This window comes from Amia ocellicauda, chromosome 20, assembly GCF_036373705.1.
Source record: "Amia ocellicauda isolate fAmiCal2 chromosome 20, fAmiCal2.hap1, whole genome shotgun sequence".
Taxonomy (NCBI): domain Eukaryota; kingdom Metazoa; phylum Chordata; class Actinopteri; order Amiiformes; family Amiidae; genus Amia; species Amia ocellicauda.
This window is the reverse complement of record NC_089869.1, coordinates 17,662,407-17,680,489: the sequence shown is the minus strand read 5'-3', so window position 1 is coordinate 17,680,489 and position 18,083 is coordinate 17,662,407. Positions and strand designations below refer to the sequence as shown.

At 37.4% G+C, this 18,083-nt stretch overlaps 2 protein-coding genes across 7 annotated transcripts in view; both read left to right on the top strand.

Annotated features, from left to right (window-relative positions):
• Positions 1–4,488, top strand: part of myofl (myoferlin like) — a 39,060-nt gene extending 34,572 nt beyond the window's left edge. For all 6 annotated transcript variants that reach the window (XM_066693475.1, XM_066693474.1, XM_066693473.1 and 3 more), the window contains 9 exons: positions 275–414; positions 516–604; positions 699–794; positions 1,016–1,157; positions 1,326–1,425; positions 1,598–1,791; positions 1,947–2,056; positions 2,148–2,295; positions 3,674–4,488. In XM_066693475.1, the coding sequence (XP_066549572.1) occupies positions 275–414; positions 516–604; positions 699–794; positions 1,016–1,157; positions 1,326–1,425; positions 1,598–1,791; positions 1,947–2,056; positions 2,148–2,295; positions 3,674–3,715 (1,061 nt within the window). In that variant the 3' untranslated portion in view covers positions 3,716–4,488. The remainder of the gene's footprint in view (positions 1–274; positions 415–515; positions 605–698; positions 795–1,015; positions 1,158–1,325; positions 1,426–1,597; positions 1,792–1,946; positions 2,057–2,147; positions 2,296–3,673) is intronic.
• A 1,016-nt stretch (positions 4,489–5,504) lies between these two features.
• The window catches only part of parga (poly (ADP-ribose) glycohydrolase a), a 46,962-nt gene continuing 34,383 nt past the window's right edge, over positions 5,505–18,083 (top strand). Inside the window, exons 1-8 of the mRNA XM_066692769.1 lie at positions 5,505–5,944; positions 6,173–6,318; positions 6,717–6,780; positions 7,365–8,189; positions 12,144–12,306; positions 12,587–12,709; positions 13,215–13,298; positions 13,727–13,801. Coding sequence (XP_066548866.1) covers positions 5,820–5,944; positions 6,173–6,318; positions 6,717–6,780; positions 7,365–8,189; positions 12,144–12,306; positions 12,587–12,709; positions 13,215–13,298; positions 13,727–13,801 — 1,605 coding nt within the window. The 5' untranslated portion in view covers positions 5,505–5,819. The remainder of the gene's footprint in view (positions 5,945–6,172; positions 6,319–6,716; positions 6,781–7,364; positions 8,190–12,143; positions 12,307–12,586; positions 12,710–13,214; positions 13,299–13,726; positions 13,802–18,083) is intronic.

Sequence of the window (18,083 nt, the reverse complement as noted above, 5' to 3'; positions counted from 1 at the left end):
ATGGTAGTGATAGTGAAACACTTTGTTTTATGTGTGGGGGGGTTTTGTGGCAAATTTTACAAGTTGGAATTGTATGATTGAAGTTGTAGAATTCACACCCTCGACAGTCCTATTTACAACAATGTTATTTAAACAATAGTATAATGTGTCATTAATTTGCTTTTATCTTTATATCTTTACTGAGCACAACTATCTTTGTTTTTGTTGGGATTATTTTAAAAGTTTTAAATTTATGGAGATTTTAGTTAGTTTTCCATTGTGTGTTTCTGAACAGAGACTAACAAAGTGATCCACCAGCACTTGGGCCCAGCGGATGAGCGTCTGGCTCTGCATGTGCTCCGAACTCAAGGCCTGGTGCCTGAGCACGTGGAGACCAGGACTCTATACAGTTCCTTTCAGCCCACGCTCTCACAGGTCAGGGGCTGTCCAATCTCGGGACAAGAAGTAACATTTTCACTTAACAATTAATGTTTGTTGTGCTTAATTCATGCTTTTTTTTTTTTCTCTCCATTTAGGGAAAGCTTCAAATGTGGGTCGACGTGTTCCCAAAGAGCCTCGGGTTGCCTGGACCTCCGTTTGACATCTCTCCTCGCAAACCTAAAAAGTAGGTACAACCTCTTTTGTGAGTCATTCAACATTGGCAGATTCCAGAGGTGACTTTTATTGATTACGTATTTTTTTTACAATTCTATCTTTAGATATTTCCTGCGTGTCGTCATCTGGAACACCTCTGAAGTCATTTTAGATGAAACCAGCATCACTGGAGAACGTATGAGCGATATCTATGTCAAGGGGTAAATGAACAAGATGTGGCCATTCTCATAAAGCTACAAATTAACATGTATTACTGTCGAATAGTTTCTGCTTTTACTTGTACAATTTATGTAGGTAAAGCAATTGAAAAACATTTTTTTTTCCGGAAACTGGCCCCCAACCATACGTGTCATTGAAATTAAGCTCTTGATCATAGTAGGTTATTCTAGATATTTAAACCCTTTTTTTAATACACTGCCAGTTGGATGCCTGGCATGGAAGAAGACAAGCAGAAGACGGATGTCCACTACCGTTCCCTGGATGGAGATGGCAATTTCAACTGGAGATTGGTGTATCACTTTGATTACCTGCCAGCTGAGCAGCTTTGTCTCGTGTCCAAAAAGGTGAGCTTTTGTAAAAGATGGTCCTACAGAAACTGCTCCTTTCGGTTTAAATTGAGCAACTGCTGCATAGAAAATAAATAATAATGTATATTGAGCCAATAATATATTTAATTCCTTGTTCCACTTTTTCTTTAAAAAAAAAAAAAAAAAAAAAAAAAAAAAAAACAGGAGCATTTCTGGAGTCTTGACAAGACAGAGTTCAGGACACCACCAAAGTTAATTGTTCAGATCTGGGACAATGATAAATTCTCACTGGATGACTACCTAGGTGAGGAGATGATAATTATCTTCATTAGTACTACAGTTCATGTTTGTTGTCCTTATTTAACTTTTCTTGTTTTAAAGTGTTTTTTATCAGTTCTAGTCTCATATGGTCTCTTGTATGATAATACAATTTGCTTTAAATGGGTGTTCATATATTTGTAAACTTTCCATCTTAGGGACTCTGGAGCTGGATTTGCACCACTTAATACCTCATTCCAAAACCCCTGAGAAGTGCAGCCTGAAGGTGATTCCAGAGGTCACCGGCTCAGTGCCCCACAAAGGTCACCCCTCCACCTCCTTATTTGAGCAGAAGTCTGTGAGGGGCTGGTGGCCTTGTGTCAGAGAGGAAGATGGAAAGAAAGTGCTTGCTGTAAGTACTGTGGCTCTGGTAAACTGTTTTTGCCTCAAAGCTATGCATGTAGAAAGTTTAAGTTCTATTCTGAATAGATCAGTTTTAAACATCCGCACTGTAGAATCCAAGTTTCCCTTATCCTCACTGCTTGTCTCGTGTGCTTTGTTTCTCAGGGTAAAGTTGAAATGACACTGGAGATCCTAGGTGAGAAAGAGGCTGATGAAAGACCTGCTGGGAAGGGAAGAGAAGAACCAAACATGAACCCAAAGCTAGATCCTCCAAAGTAAGACTTGTAGCAGTAACTATTCATCATTTTAAATAACTTGGTAGACAATTATATCCTGTTAACCTTTCCTTTTTCTTTTATAAAATAGTCGTCCAGAAACCTCATTCTTCTGGTTCACAAACCCATGCAAGACCATGAAATTCATCGTATGGCGCAGATTTAAGTGGATCTTCATTGGCATTATTATTCTTCTAATCGTGCTTCTGTTCGTAGGAATTTTCTTGTATTCACTACCGGTAAGTGCTACCTTTTGATTCCATCATCTCTGTTCTCCGCTGTATTGCACATTTTACACTCACCTAAAGGATTATTAGGAACACCTGTTCAATTTCTCATTAATGCAATTATCTAACCAACCAATCACATGGCAGTTGCTTCAATGCATTTAGGGGTGTGGTCCTGGTCAAGACAATCTCCTGAACTCCAAACTGAATGTCTGAATGGGAAAGAAAGGTGATTTAAGCAATTTTGAGCGTGGCATGGTTGTTGGTGCCAGACGGGCCGGTCTGAGTATTTCACAATCTGCTCAGTTACTGGGATTTTCACGCACAACCATTTCTAGGGTTTACAAAGAATGGTGTGAAAAGGGAAAAACATCCAGTATGCGGCAGTCCTGTGGGCGAAAATGCCTTGTTGATGCTAGAGGTCAGAGGAGAATGGGCCGACTGATTCAAGCTGATAGAAGAGCAACTTTGACTGAAATAACCACTCGTTACAACCGAGGTATGCAGCAAAGCATTTGTGAAGCCACAACACGTACAACCTTGAGGCGGATGGGCTACAACAGCAGAAGACCCCACCGGGTACCACTCATCTCCACTACAAATAGGAAAAAGAGGCTACAATTTGCACAAGCTCACCAAAATTGGACAGTTGAAGACTGGAAAAATGTTGCCTGGTCTGATGAGTCTCGATTTCTGTTGAGACATTCAGATGGTAGAGTCAGAATTTGGCGTAAACAGAATGAGAACATGGATCCATCATGCCTTGTTACCACTGTGCAGGCTGGTGGTGGTGGTGTAATGGTGTGGGGGATGTTTTCTTGGCACACTTTAGGCCCCTTAGTGCCAATCGGGCATCGTTTAAATGCCACGGCCTACCTGAGCATTGTTTCTGACCATGTCCATCCCTTTATGACCACCATGTACCCATCCTCTGATGGCTACTTCCAGCAGGATAATGCACCACGTCACAAAGGTCGAATCATTTCAAATTGGTTTCTTGAACATGACAATGAGTTCACTGTACTAAACTGGCCCCCACAGTCACCAGATCTCAACCCAATAGAGCATCTTTGGGATGTGGTGGAACGGGAGCTTCGTGCCCTGGATGTGCATCCCACAAATCTCCATCAACTGCAAGATGCTATCCTATCAATATGGGCCAACATTTCTAAAGAATGCTTTCAGCACCTTGTTGAATCAATGCCACGTAGAATGAAGGCAGTTCTGAAGGCGAAAGGGGGTCAAACACAGTATTAGTATGGTGTTCCTAATAATCCTTTAGGTGAGTGTATATTTTCATTGTTCACACCCTGACAAGTTATGTTCATGTCTTAATAAAATATTTTAAATGTGTGCTTTAATTGTTCACCCCCACTTTTGTCTTTTTCAGAACTACATCTCAATGAAAATTGTGAATCCATTTCACAGTTAATTTGGGAGTTTTGTTGGGAAACTGAACGCTTTCAACGGAATGAATACATTCTGGACATTTCCTTGGACATGCCACCCACAGCACTACCATGATTTCTTTGGACACTAGAATGTTCCTTTTTATGGTCTACTACTGTATAGTTTATTGATTGTTCTTTGTACTGGTTTTACTTTTTGTAGTTATAAATATTCTTATTTTAGAGGGGGGGGAGCATTAAATCACAGTTCTATAAAAGTCACTTTTGCACTTGGGTTTCCCACTTTTATTTTTGTGGTGCAATATGATTTAAATTGTAGGCATATTTTGGTGTTTCACATTTACAATTCATTACAGTACGTTTCCATTATTGTAACCACATAATGCCACTGATGCTTTGAGTGGGCCCTGGCCAGTTCTGAATTTCGACTGACAGAAAATGACAATGTATTCATGAACTATCAAGACTCGTCACATAATTTTGGAAAACACATTGATCTTAATCGTGTCAATTAAAACTTGGCATTTTCTTTCATTACATGTATTAAAAAGCAGAACATTTCTATAGCTGGCTTAATTATATACCACTTTGATTAAACGTTATGCAAGGCAACAGAATAGGGCACACAACTTCCAAAGGACCAGAATGAAATGTTATATGTACAATAAATGTATTCTTTGATGTATTTGCTATATGTATTGATTGGTTTTTATAGCCATATTACTCTTGTACCAATCAGATATTTTTAAATATGTAAACAAACATATGTGCAATTTAATAAAGGACCAATTTCATACTTTGTGTTTGATTCATTCAATGTGCCTTAATTTGTATACCATGATGGGTGAGGAGATTATTTTTGCTTCATAAGTAATGCATGAATTAAAAAATTATTGCAAAAGTGAAGGGCCTATGCATAGGATTTTCCAAATTTGACAAAATGGGCAAAAGGGAAATCTAAAACTACAATAAAGACCTGAAAAGCATACAGTCAGAAAGAGAGGAAACTCTTAAGGACCTTAATGAAATCTTCACAAGGATGAGGTATATGTACAGAGCTATATTGTCTTATTGGAAAGAAATCCAACCCCAATGGGATGTATATTTGATCTGGCAGATTCCACATCCCATGGGTAATCTAAATGTAATATGCCACAACCTGTTCTAGTCTCTGCCAGTCTCTTACATGGATATCCCAATAGGCTGCTGGGAAAAAGTGAAGCAGTGCTAATCCTGCAACGGTTTGCACCCTCACTAGTCCAAGTTACACACCATATATCTTCCATCCTACCCCTCTCTTAGTCCTATCGCTAGTGAGAAAAACTATGGGTGTGTGTAATCTAATGGAAAATTGGTCAAATGTTTTGTCCGAAATCTGATCAAAATAAAGCTCTAGTGTGTTTGTAATGCTTGGTGATCTGTAGATGTAGGACTCTCTATATAGTGATTGGTACAAGTATAGTTTCACCCCTGCCTGTCGTGCGCATGTGCAGTGCTATCACTTCAATCAATTCACGGGTGCTCTTTTTTCTATCGGGGCACTTCAAAGGTTTTGAAAGTGTTTTACTGTTCCAAAGGATAATATATTAATATAATCTGATTATGAACACATTACGTTTTTAAGGAAACCTGTACATATGCATTGCTTCTACCCATTCCCATTCCTACTTGGTCGTACATTTTCTCCGCCATTGGCGCGTCGAGGCAATGTCAGCACGACACCAAAGTCATTTTCGTCACTGTTGCGAAGAGCCTACCTTTTGAGCCCGCCCCTTTCTGAAATGCGGCCTTCTGATTGGCTTCCTGCCGCTTGCCGTTAAGCAGTTTGTGCAAAACTCTACAGAGTATTCCCCGTAGAAATGATAGCTTATGTATACAGGAACTTTCATATTTTACAGCAGAAAAGTGGCCTATTTAGGGAGGTGAAACTATGATTGAGAAATATATGCACGCTGTACAAATGTAGGAGCTTGCACATCTGCGGTTTTGCGTGCATGTTCTTTTTGGTGAGGGAATTGCTTACGTTTTGTTTCTAAACTTGGCTGCATCTACACAATAAGACGCATACTATTTTTAAATCATAATGAAGCAGTGCAAACGTTGATCATTACGGCATCGGTTTCGCGTATGGCTACAAAATCAGTATTGGGCTGCATACTAAGATGGAGAAAAGCAGGTCTCTGCTATTGTTTTAAAAACCCCTGGACGTACTACTATCAAAAGGATATCACCTTTCTAAGTAAATTCCTATTGTAAGTAGACTTTATTTAATTATTTATTTTAACCTGCAATTGGTTGGTTACTTTACATTTTAAACTATATGTTCACCAGCTACTATAAGAACCGAAATACGAAAAACTATCAAAATCCTCCCTGTGGCCATGTAACTTTCTGATTTATATCCGTAGTTTACTGTTCTAGATCATTCAGATTGCTGTTGTTATACTTCATAATACTATTTAATTGTTTTATTACTTTAGCATGACTGCATTGTCCGACATTGATCCCACAAGAAAGAGACTGAGGTTGGAAGTTAACACCAGCTCACCTCCTGCCACCCCGAAGACAACTGAACAACAGCTGCTTTCAGTCAGACGGGACAGCGCATCTTTTCATCAGTTAGAAGGTCTTTATTTTTTGTCTTTCATGTGTAACCTTAGTCGTTTATACATCATTATGTTAGGTGATTAGCCTAAATCGTATTAGTTTGACATCTACAAGGACCAATACATGGTCATCAGAATGTTTCAGAAGATAGGTTAAATATTGGAATTAAACATGTATAAATTAGCAGCACCATTTCTTGATATTCCTATTGTTTTATAACCAGTAAACGAATAGTAATATGCTGTAATAAACTTTCGATTTAAATCTGATGAAAATGTTTTATATCCATGCTAAATATCAAGGAAATCTCAGAAGTACACTATTTGTAGAAGTAACATCTCCTATTTGTATCCTTTGTATTTCAATAATATGAAAAGAATAATAGTTTGTTAATATTTTGGCTATTTTCTTTCTCAGATAAACGGAAGATTGCTCAGGCTTGTGCTGTCACAATGGAAGAAGTGAAAATGGATACAGAAAAGTATGTATATATATATATTTTTTTTTTAAAGATATATTCTGCATGTGGACTACATTGAAACAAAAATCACAACACACGTGGGCTAGTTCAGAGTTCTGTAATTGACTTGAAAAGGTTTTTTAATTTGAGTTCTGCAGTGCTCACATACTCTCATGTGTTTAAGGCTTGAAAACGTTGTTAGACAGAAGTTTAAATAAAAACTATTTTGTTTTTCATAAGAAATAGGGAAGTTAATTAAAACAACAAAACAACATTATTAATTGTTTCATTCACAGCTGTTTGGTTAAGTTTGTTATTTTAATTTTTTCCCACACTAAACTAGCCTTTTAAATGTATTTTGTACTATTACTGTACATATTCTGCCTGGTAGTTAGAAAATGTTTGTTTGTGGAGTAAATATTTCTGAGTGTTTAACCACTGTGGCATGATGCATCACATTTGTCTGAATATGATAATACTGGAACTGAAAATTCACAGCTTGTGCAACTGTGCGTTATGATAACAGCTAAAGAGACAAACTGATTAACAGTATTTGTTTTTCAACCTGTGGATAATCTGAAACATTTTTTTTTCCTTTCCTGTAGACTTGCAAAGTCTAATGAACAAGAGGTTGAAAGCAGCAGGAAAAACGCTATAATATCATGCACTTCAGTTGGGAAAGAAAGCTTAAAGCTCGGCAATCAAGTTGGTGAAATTGTGTTGGGCACAAATACGGATGAAAATCTGGAGCACGAGGAAAAGGAGAGGTCTGATTCCACCAAAACTGCCGCTTTCTTGGAAAATGATAAAATGGAGGCTGTGAGCTTTGAGGAACCAAAAAGCAAGAGTTCACAAGTGGATAGTCCTAATATCAGAATGAAAGCTGTCGTTCAGAAAAGTTCTACTATTGAACAAAAACCTAAGAAGCCCAGCACACTAGAAACATGGTTACGCAATCCAGGTCCTAGCCATTCAATGGAGAAAGCTCAGGGAAAGGTTCGTGTTGATTCTTCTCCTGAGAAAGAAGCAGGTGGACCTCAAGATGTGGAGATGGTGAGTCCTGATAAACTGACCTGTAACTCCCTACAGCCTACTGACAATGAAGGTCAGGGCCACCCCTGCAGGGTGACCTTAAGAGATGATATTTGTCATCAGCAAACTTTTGACCCCAAGGCTGTGGCTGAGTCCAGGACTGATGCAGAAGCATCACTTTTGCAAAGTTTGACCAAAGAGGCCAGTAGTCCTGACAATTCTTTAGATGGGAGCCAGGACTGCAGTGAAGACAGGAGAGCTGCAGCAATGGACACCGATAGTCCAGACAAACCTGACCTGCCTGGCTCCTCCTCAGACAAATCGATGAGTTCTGTGAAAAGGGATGCCAAAATCACAGAATTTTTTCCGAGATCTCAGACAGACGGCCCACCTACACGGTAAGTTGTGTATTTATATCATTATTATATTGTAAAATAGGCTTTTGTGTACTCCACAGCTTTATCAAGTGCAATCTGTCCTTCACTGGGTTAATGGTGGCTTGGCTGCAACTTATATCCAGCTGTTTTACCAAAGTCATATTTGTTTTATGGTTCGAACGATTTCCAAAATTAAAACACTTTGAAGGATTGATTACATTGACATTATTAATCGTATTATGTAACTGACTGGCGTGGCTCAAGGCACAGGTGTGTAATTATCCAAGCATGATGGTGTTTTCATTCCCTGTCACTTTAACAACTCAATATTTATAAGGGGGTTGGACAATCTTACTATATTGCTGGCTGCACCCTCAGTTCTGTTTCAGGATTTGGAGGTCAGCGATTATGCCAATGTGGAATAAATTAATACATTCTCCTTATAATAGATTGTCATTCATGGAATAAACACTCCAGTGTTTTTGGTATTACATATTATGACTAAATTTCACGTTATGAAATCAAAAACAAATTGCCTTCAATTCTTCTTTTTTTTTTTTTTCAATTCTGCAACCTCAGGATTCCTGCTACCTGAAATTTAGTTTGATAATTAGGCTACACAAACTTTCTTTCTATACACAAATACCAGTAATCTAGTTAAATACTGAAATCTCAGTTTAGTACTTTTTTTTACCCAGTCTCATTTGTGAGGCATTTTTTAATACAAAAAAGTAAAAACACAAGAGCATTACAAAAATTCAATAATACAGTATAGAATTACAGATTAAAACATAATACAATTACAAGCTCCAAATTACACAAGTGCATTGGTAGAATATACAGTTTAATACAAAATAGTCCTACATCCTAGATTGTTATAGCTAACAAGGGAAAACATAGTTAAGAGCTAAGGGGAAGGGGGCATAGGGGAAATCTAACATGAATACTAGCAATGTAAAAGCAAGCAGTATGATGAAAACATTATATAAAGTGAACATTTACAGGAGAGTTGAGCCACAGAGGGGAATAAACTACTAAATTACAGGTACAGTCTGAATAGGTGTGTCTTGAGTAATCGCCGGAAGGAGGTCAAGGACTCTGCTGTCCTGACTTCAGTGGGAAAGTCGTTCCACCACTTAGGGGACAGGGAGGAAGGAGAGTGGAGAGGAGGCAAAGTTTATCTTCTGGTGCAGGAAGACTGGAGAGGTCTGGAGTGGATATATATGGAGAGATGAGGGTCTGAATGTAGCTTGGTGCAATCTGGTCAAGACAACGGTAGGCGAGGGTCAATGTCTTGAACTGGATGTGTGCCGGTATCGGGAGCCAGTGGAGCGAGCAGAGCAGTGGAGTAGCGTGTGCGAATCGGGGCAGAGAGAATACCAGACGAGCCGCAGAGTTCTGGATGAGCTGGAGTGGCGGGTTGTAGTTGCAGGCAGGCCGGCCAGGAAGGAGTTGCAGTAGTCCAGGCGGGAGAGGACCAGGGACTGGACGAGCAGCTGAGTCGAGTAGTGTGGGGAGGGGTCAGATTCGCTGTATGTTGCTCGTTTAGAATCCGCAGGTGCGTGTCAGCGTGGTGATGTGCTAGTGTAGGAGAGCACAGGATCGAGGGTGATTCCTCGGTTTTTCGTGGAAGAAGAGAGATCAGAAGAACCTCGTCATGTCACTTGGTAGATCCATTCGTTGATGAGAAGGAGAAAAACCAGGCGAGAGCAGTTCCAGAGATTCTAAGGTCAGGAGAGAGGAAAGTTCAGAGTCAGAATGAGGTGAGAATGATGAGAAAGGAAAATCGATTAGTAGGAGATTTAGGCAGGATGGGAGAGGAGGGAGGGCTGTTGAAGAGCTTCTGGATGTCTGTGATCTTAGAGGAGAAGAAGGATGCAAAATCATCAACAGAGAAGAAGGGGGAGGAGGGGCGAAGAGGGAGGAGAAGGTGGAGTAAAGTTTCCGTGGGGTTATTGACAGAGGATTCAGAGTGATTGGAAGCAAGATGGGTGGGTGGGGTGAGAGGGAGGGGAGAAAAGGGGAGAAAGAGATTAAGTGGAAGCTGATGGCACTGACTGCTGGTATGAAGGTCCTGGAAGCCGTTAAATAGTCCACCTGTAACTATTTGGGAGAGTGCACCTGAACTGCGTTGAATTACATTACCCTGGCGAGAGCCAAATACAGCAAATGGCCAAATGCAAACAAAGTTCTTGGAATGTCAGGAATGCTAAAACAATAAACAGCCTATTCTGATTGCAGAAAATTCAAGGCCAAACACACAATTACACTGTACAATATTTCACAACAATAATATTATGTAATGCAACAGTTTCTGATTACAGAAACTAGATCAGTAAGTCAGGGGTTGGTTCTTTGCATCGCTATCTAAATTTACAGGCTTGAAGTTGAAGCTGAATAAACACACGCTGGTTTCAGTTATAAGTAAATGAAAACAAAAGTAAAAGTCTTATCAAACCAGGGAAGTATGCAGGCACTTCTGTATCCTGTACTTGTGCTTCAGTTATTTTCACAGTGCTGGGAGGAAAACAGAAAGCAGGAGGACTTTGAATGCTCAATGGCTTCTAACAATACAGCAAAATCTACAGGTTTTATAGATGGAAGTATATATTGCCCTATAATTCTTATAGTTTTTGTGATTGGTTTTCTTATGCAGGTCTGTAATTTTTATTTTATATTTTGCTTAAATGGTATTCCTCTGAGCCTGTGTTAGATTCTGACTGTGCAGTGGTCCTGAATGAAAACTTATTAGAAAGTGCTGGTAGATTGTGATAGTTGAAGGACAACTATCACATGGAGATTATGGTTTATATGCCCTCATGTGTTGGTAGGAGTAAAGTATCTGTGATTTGTTTTGGTTGAATTCTGTTATATTAGCAACGGGTATTTTCTTTGGAATATTGTTTTTGTGTGCGTGTCAATTGGTCTAATGATCATGACAAATCTTTTTCCACCAAAGCAAACCACAGAAAACCAACAACTTAACCGATTGTGAAATATCAGCCTTTTTTGTAGTTCCATGTATTATTTAACAACAGGAAAAACTGGTGTTATAGAGAAAGTGCCTCGGGGGGCTGTGCAGTGTTGGTTCTTGATGGCATTAAAGGTATAGCCTATAGTGACAGTGACCTGGGCAGAGCTCACAATACCATTTTCAGTGGGGATGTCTATGCTATGAGCTGGAAATTATTCTGTACATAATAAATTCACTTTCACTATCTTTAGATTTAATTCAAAATATGTTTGTGTAGCCTACATTGCCAGCTTATGTCTGCAGAGTAATATGTCATCAAGTGTCTATATACAATATACAGTAGAGAGAGTTTTCAGCCAAAGACAGTCCTGACCAAAGTGATTATTCTATCTTCTTTCCCAGCAGCCTGTTTTTTACACACACAAAGTATATCTCCTGAGTTTTTGCTCATATTATGGAAACATTAGGTGTAAGGATTTGAGAAACCAGTAGCCTATTATGCTAAAATGTGCTTGAATTGTCAGTGCTAGAGATCAGGCCAATAAGACTACAATTTATACAGCTGCCTATGTTTTTGTTCTTTAAGTTAGATGCTTCAGAATGATAATTGAAGTTATTTAATTTAGTATTTTGTTTTTAGCTGCCTATATAAACCCTGCATGTTTGTTAAGTAGGCCTATAGTTAAACTACTTGTATCATGATGTATAATTAACAGATAAAAAGATACTTAGCTGCAGCATCATTCATCGTACAGTGGATAAAATATCAGAGACAAGATAACACCCATTCTAAAAGTCCCAAAGGCAAATATCAACTCAAATGGAAACCTTTATTGTAAGTGGATTCTGATTAATTTTAAATATTTTATTATGACATGTATTTTCTGTCTGTCTGTGTACATTTTAGAGATAATATATTTCAGGGGACTACATTTCTTTTGACCTCAACACTCCCTATAATATCTGCGTTGCCTTTGTTGTTTCTCTTCATTGTTGTGTAGTGTGCATGTCCAGGGTGAATTCAAAGATGGGAGGTCTAGCAGAGGTCCACCAAACAGCACTAAATGGCTCGGCACACCCATAGCGGAGCTGAGGAGGATGCCAATGTGTGGCGCGCCACTGCCACATCTAAAACCTTCCCCCAACCACTCCGTTCTGATAAGGGTAAGAGAGGCCTTGTTGCTTTGTGACTTGAGCACCAAATGTACAAGTGTTTAACAAGGTTGTAATGAATCGAGGCTGAGATTCTGACCTTCATTAGTACGCTTCTATAACACAGTAGCTTTCTGTTTTTAAATAGGCCTATACATTTTAAATATAATAATTATAATGATTTTACATAATAATCATTGCTGTGAATTACATTACATTTATAATTAATTTTGTTTAAACATTACAGAAACCAGTAGTGTAATTGTGCTTTTGTCTGGTTGTGTTTTGGCAGACAGACCTGCTGAGAGAGTGGGAAGTTCCTGTCCCATATCCAACTAAATACAAGGATGCCTGGGATGAGACTAATGTGAAGATGCCCTGTTCAGATAAGAACCTCTATCCTGTGGAAAACGAGGTAGGCATCATACACCACAGTAGGTGGCGCCATAACTTTTGTTTTATTGTATGCTCTGAAGCTTTGAATTACGTTTTGTTTAGTCAAATATAGGGCTTGATTTAGCATGTCATATCTGTTCACATCATAGCCTGCTCCTTTGTTTCAATAAGATAGATATATTAGGAGAGCCTGATACTGTCTGAAAAAAAGTTAATGGCACACATTTCGTGATGTTGTTTCTCAAAAATAAATATTTAATTTAGTATTTGCATTAGTGATTGTATTTCTCTTTGCTAATATTACTATATTAGAGTCTTTGCTGTGGAATAATTTAGGTTAGAACATGATAGTGTTATTTCATGCTGTATCTAGGATCCCATCATTAAGTTTAAAGAGATCTGGTCAAAACAAGCTTAGATTAAAGAGTTTTAGCTGATAGTTAAACACGTTCGGGGAATATGTTCAGAATATTGACAGATGTATTCGGTGGTTTAGTATTGAATTAGAATAACTTATCATTCAGGATGGGAGCTCGGGGTTGCAGAGCAGATGGGAGTTGATTCAGGCGGCTCTGCAAATCCAGTTTAGCAGCTCGCTTGACGTGAGGGTAAGCAATGTGAAAATAAGATGTTTTGATTATTTTAAGCATGCTTCATTCTCAACAATGTATTCCCTTATTTCCCTAAAGTACAGTATATCTGAATCTGTAATATCTGTAATTGAATTAATCTAAGAAATGGAACAAAAACTTTAGAAATGCCTATTTTAAGACCTCTGTTTTAATTTAATTGTGTTATTACATTAAATTACCAAAAGGTGGCATTGAAGTTCTTATTGGTAAGACTTGCAAATATTGTAATGGGGTATAAGGTGCAGCAACATGTCATTGTTTTTAAATATTTACTGATTTATAGTCCTCTTACTTTGCATTGAAATACATCCGTATACATGTATATGTATTTGAATCTGGGTTCAGGTTTACGTCTATGCAAAATCCATTTTATAAAGCTAATAGTGGTGTTCTTTCAATTTTAGGAATCAATATTAAGATACAACGTCACACACGTGAAGAAATGGGACTTCACTGCTCTCAATTTACTTTGCACGGAGGTAAGGAATGAAACGTCAGGCAGCTGAAAAAGCTGGTGTCCCATGCATTATGGGTAATTAAACAAAAAAAGGAAAGAAGAGTCTTAGTCATATAATCCATTAACCAAATGTATTACAGAATATGAAACCATTTTAGTAAAGTTTAATATTAAAGGCAGTATTTAATTTGATTTGCAATATGCATAATTATAGAAAAAAGCAAAGTTTAAATTGTCTCCACTGTTTGGATTTTACATTTTAAACAATTTTTCCATGTTTCATACCACTGGAAAAAAAAATCATCTGACATGACACACTTGAATGATTTCATTGGCATTCCTCTAATGGAAAGGCTTTCAACAGAAGGCATCGTAAACCAAGTTCGAATATTACACGTTGGAAGTGATTAAAATTGTCCAAATTCTATCAAATACAGATGGTCTATTAGCATTTAATAATTTTCTCAGTGCAAATTAAATAAAGCTCTTCTGTTCCCAATGGACATCATAATCCATAATATAATATTCCTCAAATGTGGTTTAAATAATTCTTCCTTTTGGCTTCTTATTTAATGTTTTATTCTAGACATGATGAATGAGTTCTCAACTGGTAACCACATTTTCATTATTGCAATTCTTATAGACACCATATCTACAACATATCCTGATTTTATATTCATTTCTCCTTTATAAATAATGAAATACCAAATATCCATAATCGTTTGTGTCAGACTGTAATGACTAATTAATGAATATCTTTGATGAGGGATAAAACAAAAGCTGGCTGTGTAAAAACAAGAAAACACACTGAACCCTGTCAGCCTTATTAAAACAAGAGGAATTGCCAAACCTTAACCTTCCAAAGTCGTCGGGTTATAACATCATTAGTGACGTCATCTTCAGCACAAAATACAGATGAGTAATTTCTCCGTTCTGATTACGGAGTGCTTTCTTGCCAAGATATTTAGGACTGCTGTGTCTTTCATGCTAATATTAGTCCACCTCCTGCCAACCACTTAAGAATTAATTCAATGTGTTTTATTGCTCTCACATGTTCCACTAAATTAATCCTGAGACAACTGGATATCATTTATATTCTAAATGAATCGATACACTTAATGCTGTAATTTTTCACAGGAAATATAATAAAATTTCACATGCATCATATCTGAAGGTCATGCTGTCTATTGCGCAAAGCTACGAGGATCGACTGTTCTTAAAATATCGGAATTGTTCATCAAACTCTCAAACCCTACTTTTCAAGTACCACAGAGGTGGCATTTTTTTTTTTTTTTTTTTTTTCCCCTCATACTGTTCCAACCAATTTTGGGCACTTCTGTTTCCTCTGGTTACAGAAAATTCCTTAATGAAAATCCTTTTTTATTAACTGTGGGAGTATGACTAATACTAGTCATTTTTACTAGTGTAATAAAATATTTCAGTGGGCCTTCCTGAAAATGCCAAAAGTGTATTGTCATTTGGATGAATAGCTCTGAGCAACCTGCACCTGCTCATAGAGCCCAGTCTCCCAGGCCCTCGCTGTGGACTGCTGTCTAATTAAGCCAAAGACGCGCACAAAGCATGAAATCAACAGCTGTCTCTGGTGGGCTGTGTAGGAGATGGGATCAATTTGCCCTAACTAAAGAGATGCAAATATGGCATTTGAAAGGCAGTAATAGTGACAAGTCAGTCCTTTCAATGCGCCTATTTCCTTCCCACAGGGACAGGGTTCTAAATTGACTGTATTTGAAGTCATTGTATCAGTGAATGGGCTATTTTTCTTGCCCTTTGTATTGCTTTTCATATGAACTTTCTAAAAACAACCAAAAAACAACCAAAAGAGGAAACAAAGACATTTTTGCATTTGCTCATACTTTTTGTGTAATGCCTTATTCTTGGAATGTCTTCTATTAAGGTTTCAGAGGCTCAACAGTCTTATATACACTTAGGTGTAAAGAGACTCGTTATCCTGAAAAAGTGGATCTTCAAAGTGTTTTTGTCAGAGATATCTTTTTGCAGGCTTTTGAGTTTTACGGTTTCAATAAGATTACATTTAAAGATGGGTTGGAAAAATCGATCAATAAACTTTAAATATTTTTTAAGAAATTTGGCATCTTCATCTGGCTCATCAATGTTTCCATTTAGTTGAACAACTAAAAATGTTTCCTACAGATATGAAAACCTAGGACAGTATTTTGAGCAGCTTCTTTTGATTTCCGTTTCATAAGGATGTGATCATACACATGAATTAAAGACCATTCTTTACAGTTCTGAGCATTAATATGATTTCCAATCATAGATATGAGATGATTTTCGTGGCTCTGCCTGCCACACTTTTTAATACCACTTTCCTGAAAGCAAAATCTTGCTCAGGATTTCTATCCCTTACTTAAGAGAATTTTATTGGGTGAGTCAGAAATTTCTGGATCAATAACTGTCTGAGTCATTTTACAGCTCAATCTAATTTAATTAAGAAGAACCATTAAATCTATAAGGAAGCTAATCAAAGCCATTAGCAAAGAGCAGCCAGTTCTAATGAAGCATGCACTTTTACTCTAGCTACTCTTTCTGTTCATTTATGTGCTTGAGCAATGTTTTTTCTTTTTGTCCCCCCTATTGTAAGTCAAATAATAGTCAAGCTAGAGATCCCAGAAAGATCAAGGTCAGGGATAAAACAGGCAGTGTCAGTACAGCACTCAGCGTTCATCAGTTCACGTCGGCATTCTCTTTGGCTACTCTAAAACATTCTGCATCAGACGCTGTCACCTTATCTTTCCTTTTTTTGGCTTTGCATTAGACTTTCTCAATGATAGAAGCTATGGTGCTTCTACAAAGGTAGTTTTACAGCTCAGTAGAACATAGCCTTGCTAAATTTGGTATGGAATTAATTATTTTAGTGACCAATTAATTTTCTTTAGTTTAAAGTTTGCCATAGCAGACTTTCTTCACTGGAACGTGCTCCAATCTGAACAGTTGGTTTCTTAGTGAGGTTTTGATTTCCATTAGATTTTTTAGCTGGGCTATTTCATCAGCAGCTTTGTTCTTATATAACTCAGAATACTGCCACAGTGCATACAGTCAGAGGCTGACACAACAGGAACTTTTTCTTTGTAGGAAAGAGCTGAAATCATGTTAGTTCCAGCAGAGATAATCTTTCATTGGCAGTTTGTGGTAAAGCCAGGTCAAGGCTATATTATCATTCTTGTTAATTTGAATGATTGTTTGATGATATTCCACCAACAAATTGCACCTCCATTGGCCAGGCCTTTCTTATGCAAGTCTACAATTAGTCTATATTCTGGTAGTTGAGAATTCATAATAATTTATGTAACTCTTCCTTTTTGGCTTTAAGGCTGTTGCTGCATGAATTACATGTATAAGGTAATGGTTTAAATGTATTCTCTCCTAATCCAAAGCAAACATTACATTTGTTAATGTAATATATTTCTTTATGACAATGTATTATAGAAATTAAAGTAAAAGTATCCAAGAACATGTGAAAAGAAAATGGAAACACAAATATTGCTCTTGATGTCTTGGATTTATCAGTATAAAAACAAAAGACAATGATTTGGACCTAATGTGATTTACAAGGCTATGTATTGAAGTCAAACCACTGTTTTAACATTACTGGGGCTTTATCTAAGTAAAATGTAGCACACTGATGTTAAAAAATTAGCTTGGTTTAAATAAATAGTCTTCAGGATCGGACTAGCACTATGTAATTAATCTTGCTAATGGTGGTGGGCCCTTGAATTTTTAACATTTATTTTTTATTTTTTATTTTTTTTCAGTGGAAGTACTGCAGTTTCTGTTGATTTTGTAGAAAACTTGTGATTTTTTCTACAGTACTTTACCCTTTAATTAGAATACACTTTAATGTAATTAATATATGGTATTGAAAATATCTTAATGCGTACTTGCAAAGAGGACTTCATAACCTGCACTATCTATGGTCTTGTGTATTTTCTAAATGTGCCTGTGAACCAGGAAGAAAAGGATAGTAAGAATTACATAAAGCAAATATAAACCTCTACTGAAAGCAAACATAAATTCTTGTTTAGCAAACTGCAGTATTCCTCCAGCTGCAGCATTATGTTGGTAGCATAATGTACATAAATTGAAAGTTTGTTTCATTAATTGGCATTCCCGTTTTTAAGCAACAGAGGGCACTGTTATCTTAGAAGTCTTGAACAATTTTGTCTTTAAGTGAACAATATTTAGACTTCATGACGCAAATGTGCATAAGACCTTCACTTTGCACGTGTGTATGTGTGTGTGTGTATGTATATATGTATGTATGT